The sequence below is a fragment of the Alnus glutinosa genome, chromosome 5, assembly GCF_958979055.1.
Source record: "Alnus glutinosa chromosome 5, dhAlnGlut1.1, whole genome shotgun sequence".
Taxonomy (NCBI): Eukaryota; Viridiplantae; Streptophyta; class Magnoliopsida; order Fagales; family Betulaceae; genus Alnus; species Alnus glutinosa.
Window position 1 is genome coordinate 3883496 of NC_084890.1, and position 8366 is coordinate 3891861.

An 8366-nucleotide genomic window follows, 5' to 3' on the forward strand; every position below is an offset into this window, starting at 1 on the left:
TTCAATGGTTGATCTTAAAAAAAAAATTGTTAGAATTATGTAAGAGTTGTGCAAAAAAATTACTCAATTCAATATAAATGAAAACACCAGATTTATAAATGTAAATTTTATAAACTCCAATTAATTCTCCTGCCCCATTTAGATTTGGATGTTGTAAGAGCAACTTCTTCCGTCCACCCTGGTCCCTGGCGTATCTTTTAGGTTTGGAAAAAAGATCTCTCCGAGTCTCCGTCTACCTAGAGGAAAGCAAAATAATCAAAGCTGCTTTTGTTGACCATAGTCAAAAGGCCCCAATTGCATCTCTGATCACCACCCGTGTCCTCGTCAAATCTGCATCTCATTGATGAAACAAACATGGAATGGAAGAGACTGCAGAGATCGATCGATTAACTGATGAACGAACCCTGCCCAAAAATGCCTTCTTTCAAATTTCTTATATTCCTTTCGTCTCTCTTGGTGATTTCGTTGCTTAGCCTTGCCAGTGGCAATGAAGCAGCACCCACTTACAGCTATCACTCTTGCTCAGGCACAGCCTTCACCGACAACAGCACCTACCAATCCAATCTCGACCTCGTCCTCTCTTCTCTTTCCTCTAACGCCACTCTGGTCACTGGGTTCTCCAACGCCTCCGCTAGCGAGGTCTCCGGGCTATTTTTGTGCCGTGGCAACGTCAACACCACAGTCTGTCAAGACTGCGTCGCCAACGCAGCCAAAGAGATACTACGACGCTGCCCCTTTCAGATTGGGGCTACAATATGGTACGACGAGTGCTTGTTACGTTACTCCAACGAATCCATCTTCGCCACCATTAACGACGGGCCCAGGACATCCCTTTCCCTGCTGAACACGCGGTTTATCCTAGACACAGAGATAGGCCGCCGCTTCAACGACTTGCTGGTCAGGACAATGAATTCGTTGGCGACTCTTGTGTCGAATTCTTTGACGGGAAAGAAGTTTGCGACGGAGAAAGAGGAATTCAACAGTTCACAGACGCTTTACAGCCTTGTGCAGTGCACGCCGGACCTGACTGCGTCCGATTGCAATATATGTCTCCAAAGCGCCATAGGAGATCTTCCTTCGTGCTGTTATAGAAAACAAGGCGGAAGGGTTCTGCTACCAAGTTGTAATATTAGATATGAAGTGTTCCCATTTTACAACTTCACAGCTGCTTCGCCTGCATTTCCTCCTCTTCCTCCAGGTATGAAAAGAGATTGTCCGTGATCCACTCAATTATCTCGATCTCTAGGTTATTAGTAAGAGATCGATATGATACCTTTACATTAAGACGTAACCATGTATATGCCTAAATAAATTTTTTTTAAGTAACCATTAGAACAAGTAAATTACGATGGATCCTTATCCATAAAAAAAAAATCTAATTCTCAATGGCCTTTTTTTCCAAATCTTTGAGTTTTAAAAATATTGTATTATTTAAAAAATAGGGAAAACCACACTCCCTTTAGCTATCAACAAATTTGTAATGTCCCTTCCAATTTAATTTTTACTATGTCTTCCAATTTATCATCTATAATGTTTTCATGCGTGTTCAAAGTGATAAAAATAATACTGTTTAAAAAAAAAGTAATATTTGTTGGATAACTTTTATACAGCTCTAATAAATTTTTTTAAATATCAACCATTGAATATTTAGGGTCCACATGTAGGAAAATAAATTCAATGGTTAATCATAAAAAAAAAAAAAGTAGTTAGAATTGTGTAAAAGTTGTGTAAGAATTGTGTAAGAAACATTACTTGTATTTTTATTTTATTTTTGTATTTTTTTATAAATTGTCTTTTTTTTATTATTATTAAATATGTTTTTGTCAAAATGTATCAAAAGGAGACATATATTAGAACCAATGATAAATTGAGAAATATTGCAAAAATTAAAATTGGGAGGCATTACAAATTTGTTAGTAGTTAAAAAGAGAAAATATAGGCTCTCCTAAAAATTGGAAAAAAAAAAATAGTTTCTCCTAAAAAAAAAAAAAAATTTAATAATCAATAATACATGGGGTTTTTTGGTTTTTCAATTGAAAGAGAGTCACGTCACGTCTATTTCTCGTTTACCTTTGAAGAGTACGTCCTTAAAGACAAAAAAGTTGAAATCATATTTAATTTTTGTAGAATTACACTTATTTCTTCAATCTAATAATATTAATTTACGGAGTAATTCTATTTACCACTCTTTGCTCTTATGAAAGAATATGTAGCATGATTTTCTAATAAAAAATCAATTTTCATACTCCAAATGTTAAAAAAAATCAGATGTACGTATAACATTACTTCAATTTATAATTTCTCCTGATATTTTAATTTAATTAATATATCTTACTATCGATATTTTGAGATTATTAATATATATATATATATATATATATACACACTTCCAAAGTATCCTTTGCCTCCACAGTATAAACTGTAGCTCTTCAAGCCAATTTACAAACCACAAACCACAGCTCTTAGGCTCTTGCGCCGCCATTCTCCCATTCCCTTGCTTTAGAATTTATTCCCAATCAAAAGTCCATTAGACTTTCTTCGTTAATCTGTAGCATGCCAATGATGCATATTGTTGTATGCAGGAGGAAGCAAAATGTCGTCGCTGACAATTGTCGCCATTGTTATCCCAATTGCTGTCTCTGTGGTTCTTTTCTTCATTGCCTATTCCTTACTTCGGAGGAGACCAAGGAAGAAACACTACACTTTATCCGAAGAAAATGGTGAAGGAAAAAAAAAAAATCTTTGATCACGAAATAATTAATTTTATTTTATTTTATTTAAAAAAAAAAGTCTTTGTGGTGTCAAAAATTTGCAATTGAAATCTTTTCATTTTAAGAATTATTGTATTTACTGTTTGGATGTTTAGTTGGAGATGAAATTACAACCATAGAGTCCTTGCAATTTGATTTGGATATAATTGAAGCTGCCACGGACAAGTTCTCAGATGATAACAAGATTGGTGAAGGAGGATTTGGCGTGGTTTATAAGGTAAGAATTATTTAGCATGCTAAGTTTAGATAGCTTCATATGCACCCTACAGAGGTTAAAGTATATTTTCAAGGTGTTAAAAAAGCTTAATTATTTAATTTATATTTTAATACTCTCACTTATGTGTGGCATTAAACTCCTCCTTAATATATAAGTGAGGCCAATGCGTAAAATATTTAATTAAAATAAGAGGTGAATTATATATAGAAATATGGTTCGAACTCATGACTTTCGCTTCGATACCATATGTTCAGCTCTTATCCCAAAAACTGAAGTTGATAGGAAGAAAATGAATTTAATCATTTAATTTATATTTTAACACAGGGTACCTTTTTTAATGGACAACAAATTGCCGTGAAAAGGCTATCCGAAAGACACGGACAAGGTGCAACAGAATTCAAGAATGAGGTTGTATTGATAGCCAAGCTTCATCACAGAAATCTAGTGAGGCTACTAGGATTTTGCGAGGAAGGAAAAGAAAAGTTACTTGTCTATGAATACGTGCCCAACAAAAGCCTTGATTACTTTCTATTCGGTTGGGTCAATCTGAACTTATGTCCACTTCTTTTCCTTTTTTACCATTTATTTTATGTCTATATGAATGCATGCATGAATAGCCGTTGAAGAATACATGATATTAATGACTTGCAAATCCTTCAATAATTCATTTACCATGAACTTTTCACAAACTGAATCAAAGCTAAGGAGCTGAAGCTCTATGAAATAATGAGAGACTAAAGTTTTTTATTTTTTTGAAATACTTTTCATTAAGGGATTTGAACTTACATTTTCTTAATCTGTTGAATTTCGCTCCTTTAATTCTTACTTGAGTAATTTTGACAAAATAATAGATCCCGTAAACCGAAGACAATTGGATTGGTCAAGACGTTACAAGATTATTGAAGGAATAACCCGTGGGATTCTTTATCTTCATGAAGATTCTCGGATTAGAATTATTCATCGTGATCTCAAAGTTAGCAATATTTTGTTAGATGACAATATGAATCCAAAGATTTCAGATTTTGGCTTGGCAAGGATATTTGTAGCAGATCAAACTCAAGCAAATACAAGAAAAATTGTTGGAACATAGTAAGTTTTTATATATGTTTATTTCATCTTTGCATAATAATCTAGATCAACAAAACTCTATTATCTTTCCGTTGGGGAGAGAAACATTAGGGAGTCTAACAAGAGTAAGTTAACATACATATACTAAGACACTACTTCTAACCCAAAAGCCTAAGCTAATGGGTTTAGGTACACTTAAGTATATTAACTATTGTTTTTCTTTGTACTTTCTTAATGTGGGATACGACAAGCACAAGTGCACACACAACATTTTTGCATGTGAGAATTACCGAAAAGGAAAATGTATGGTTATTGTAGTCCACAAAAACACATTAATCTACATTTTTAGACATCACTCCATATCAAAAGCTTATTCTAATAAGTTTGGTTTCACTTATGTATATTAACTACTAATACTCTATATGTCTTTACCCAACGTGGGATTCATCACTTACTCGTATACTCACAATACATTATCCTAGGAGATCATTTAGCTTGAGATAAACTAAATTCTAAAACTAATATGATACTATGAACAAACCTTGGATAATTTTTGTCTCATCTTTTTATTTCAGTTGTTGCTCTGATAGGATTCTACTAATATGGTACTATGAACAACCTTGGATAATTTTTATCTCATCTTTTTACTTCAATTGTTGTTTTGATGGGGTATTGGTTTGTAGTGGTTACATGCCTCCAGAATATGCTATGCATGACCGATACTCCGTAAAGTCAGATGTTTTTAGCTTCGGAGTCTTAGTGCTAGAGATTATAAGTGGGAAGAAGAACAACCGTTCTTATCAATCAGAACTTGCTGAGGACCTGCTGAGTTATGTGAGTATGGATCCTATAATTTCAATATTTGTGTTGCTTTTATGAAAATAAAGTAAATAACATATGGTGCTTATTTTGAATGAACGAATGCAGGCTTGGAAACAATGGAGGAGTGGTACACCCTTGGAATTGTTGGATCCCACTGTGAGACATTCTTGTTCAAGAAATGAGGTCCTGAGGTGCATCCAAATGGGCTTATTGTGCGTTCAGGAAGATCCAGCAAACCGACCAACAATGGCGACAATAGTTCTCATGCTTAACAATTACTCTGCAATTACGCTGCCATTACCTAACCAGCCAGCATTTTTACTTCAAAGTAGAACCATGCCGAACAAGGCAGTGGACAATTCATCAGTTTCGTTGTCAGTTAATGAAGCATCATTTACTGAAATATACCCTCGATAGTTTGCTGTTCTTTGAAATCACTATATGTTAGTAAGTTGTGGAACTCTTAACATATTTTTTTTATATGTAATCTGTATTATGAATGGATACAGAGTATGAATTATTGTGGAATGTAATAAACGTATGAAGTGATTGAGATGGAAATGTATGGAATTGAATGAATGAAAGATATAAATGATAAGGCTATTCGTGGTGCTTGGCCTCCAAAGGAAAACAATACAACTTCCTACTAATTTCTTCAGTCCCCTATTACCTATTGGGTCTCCCTTTTACGGACCCAATCGGCTAATCAAGTGGACCCCTTCTAATCCACTAATCCAAACTTCAACCCCCTAACTCACACTACTAATATGTCCCTTACATTTCTCACTCTTTTGAAGTATGAGTATGAAAAGAAAAGCCTACTTTAAAACTATTACGTGAATGATTTCCCAAACACGCAACGAGATAGGTTTTAGGTTCTTAGAAAACCTTGGAAATTCCATGCTTTATTCACGCCTATCTTCCTTTTTTGATTTTAGGGGTGTGCAAATTATCAGAATATCGACTACCGAAAATCCTTCGACTGCCACTAAACAACCTTTGACCGCCTACCATATAATTTAAAATTTGAAAATCGGAATAAAAATAATTTTCAAAATTGTTGTCCGTCGGTAATCGGTGAGAAGTTGTTTTTCGTCGGCTATCGACCCGACCCGAGTACCAAAACGATTTTGTTTTACTCGTTATCAAGACGACTTTGTTTTGATAACGAGTAAAACGACGCCGTTTTGGTAGTTTATATTCGATTTTTTCCCCAAACCACACCATTTGCTATTGAATGTCCACACACACACGATTTCGATTAACCTAACCCTAGATCACTCCCTCCCCGCCGCTCACACCTCACACCCATCTACTTCCCTTGCTCAACCGGCCATGACCCACGCCCAGCCCCCCAGCTACCCATCTTTCTCTCTCTCTCTAACCTCAGTCAGTGTTGTCTGTGGAGTTAGAGGGCGGTGAGGTCATTTGGTCAGGTCAAGGTGGTTGGGTGGCCGAGTCTCTGGTAATCATCCACTTATCCACTCTCTTTCTTTGGAGTTTGCGTTTTTGTGTCTCTGAATTTTGGGAATTTTTTTTTTTTTTTTTTAACATCAATATGTATCCCCTCGTGCAATTCTAAGGTTCCTTCCTCTCTCTTCATTCTCTTGTGACCTTGTTTGTGTTGTTGAATTTTGTTACTTATTAGATCTTTGATGCACTTTAGGATCTTTCATGTGATTTTAATTTCCTAGAAAGTGGTCGTTTCTCGCTCTCTCAGATTCCATATAATGATTTCATTCCTTTTTCTTTCCTTTTCATTTTCTATGCAATTACCAATTTACCCAACTGACAATTACCAATTTATTCAAATTTTTCAAAAATATTGTTCCACCAACAAAAGTCAAGTAATTACTCGATTTTATCGACAATTTTGGTCAGGAGTCAAAAATGGTGTTTCCGACACCGATATACCCGACACCCATCCCTATCTGATCTTGACCGCCTCTCTTCTAACAGGGCCTGTATATTGGTGTTGATCTCAACCAATTGTTGCTTCATTTCTGTGAACTGACCCAAATGCTGCTTCACGGAATCCATTTGTAAGGAATATATATTAGTAGCGTGGGTTAGAAGTCAGTAAGGTGAAAAATTTACCATACGAATATGTAATACTCCAAACTACATACGTCTTGATGGCTACTAAAAAACCAAAAAAAGACGCACGAAGTGGAAGAAAGATCGGTAAAGTGAAGCTGAAGACACTTGCAAATTTGCAAGTAACAGAGTGATCAGTCAGAATAATCACCAACATGGCCGGCGCTGCTTCCTTCAAATTTCCCATATGCCTTGTGATCACTCTCTCCCTCTTAACCTTGCTTAGCCTAATTACCACCGAAGCATGCTGCACCTACTTACGCCGATCACACTGGCTCAAATTCAAGCTTTTTTACTCCCAACAGCACCTACCAAGCCAACCTCAACCTCCTCCTCTCCGCTCTTTACTCTAACGCCACCCGCCCCAACGGCTTCTACACAACCAAGGCCGGCCAGGCCCCTCCCGACGTCGTCATCGGCCGTTTGCTCTGCCGGGCTGATCTAACCCCTGATCTTTGTCAAAACTGCATCTCTACTGCCATGACGGATATAAGAAATCGCTGCCCCCCCGACAAGGTGGGGCTAATCTGGTACGACGAGTGCGCGTTACAGTACTCCAACGAGTCCTACCTGAACGACCAGGTGCCTTTCGAGAACTTGCCGACCAGTACCCAGAACGTCCTGGAGCTGGACCGCTTCAACGCATTGTTGTCAACCACAATGAAGTCGCTGGCGACTCGATTCGCTAATTCTCAATCGGACAAGAAATTTGGGTCGGCCGAAGTAAAATTTACGGGCTCACAGACGCTATACTGCATGGTGCAGTGCTCGCCGGAGATGAGCGCGGATCTGTGTATGCGTTGCTTGGAAATCGCCGTAGGCTCTCTTCCTCAGTGCTGCTCGGGAAAACAAGGCGGAAAGGTTCTGCTTCCGAGTTCTAATATTAGATACGAGTTGTATCCATTTTACAATCTGACGGCAGTATCTCCTTCTCTTCCTCCTGGTACGTTATAAAAAGCATGGGTATGTAATTTGCTCGGTAAAAATTAATTTTAGTTCCTTCAAATTGAACAGAAGAACTTCCTTTAATTTTAGTTCCTCTACTTTTAGTCTATAAAATTGTTATCTATTCTTTTAGTATGCTTTTTAAATGTATTAAAAAAGTTTGGCAAAACTCTCTTTAAAAAAATAAAATGTGATTTTGTCAGTTCTCACCTGCTACATCAATGTCACTAATAATATATAGAAAGTTTGAATAAAAGTTGGATCGAGTTATGACTTTGACGACACGTAATATTGTAATTTCCTTTTCAAACTAAAAGCAAAAAAAAAGGTCAAAGCTGCTTTTGTTGACCAGATTCACCACACGTGTCCTCGTCGTAACTGCGTCTCATTGACGAACTTATTACGCAACCAAAACAAAAGATGAAACAAACATGGAATGGAAGAGA

The 8366-nt window shown here is 36.7% G+C and overlaps 2 protein-coding genes across 2 annotated transcripts; both read left to right on the forward strand.

Annotated features, from left to right (window-relative positions):
* The first annotated feature begins 397 nt into the window (after positions 1-397).
* On the forward strand, positions 398-5333 carry LOC133867960 (cysteine-rich receptor-like protein kinase 10). Its single transcript, XM_062304749.1, has 7 exons — positions 398-1198; positions 2583-2720; positions 2873-2988; positions 3313-3523; positions 3840-4077; positions 4740-4890; positions 4984-5333. The coding sequence occupies exons 1-7, from the start codon at positions 415-417 to the stop codon at positions 5293-5295; spliced, it is 1950 nt and encodes a 649-aa protein (XP_062160733.1). The 5' UTR covers positions 398-414; the 3' UTR covers positions 5296-5333.
* Positions 5334-7013: 1680 nt separating this feature from the next.
* LOC133868271 (putative cysteine-rich receptor-like protein kinase 9) lies at positions 7014-7929 on the forward strand. Its single transcript, XM_062305084.1, has 2 exons — positions 7014-7097; positions 7219-7929. Exons 1-2 carry the CDS (start codon positions 7014-7016, stop codon positions 7927-7929), a joined length of 795 nt encoding a protein of 264 aa, XP_062161068.1.
* Positions 7930-8366: the final 437 nt, after the last annotated feature.

Bases quoted from the DNA above. Each gene is read 5' to 3' on its own strand.
- LOC133867960 (XM_062304749.1), top strand. From the start codon at position 415: ATGCCTTCTTTCAAATTTCTTATATTCCTTTCGTCTCTCTTGGTGATT. The intron at 2,989-3,312 runs GTAAGAATTATT...ATTTTAACACAG, and splicing joins GATTTGGCGTGGTTTATAAG to GGTACCTTTTTTAATGGACA. The intron at 4,078-4,739 runs GTAAGTTTTTAT...ATTGGTTTGTAG, and splicing joins AGAAAAATTGTTGGAACATA to TGGTTACATGCCTCCAGAAT.
- LOC133868271 (XM_062305084.1), top strand. From the start codon at position 7,014: ATGGCTACTAAAAAACCAAAAAAAGACGCACGAAGTGGAAGAAAGATC. The intron at 7,098-7,218 runs GTAACAGAGTGA...TTACCACCGAAG, and splicing joins AGACACTTGCAAATTTGCAA to CATGCTGCACCTACTTACGC.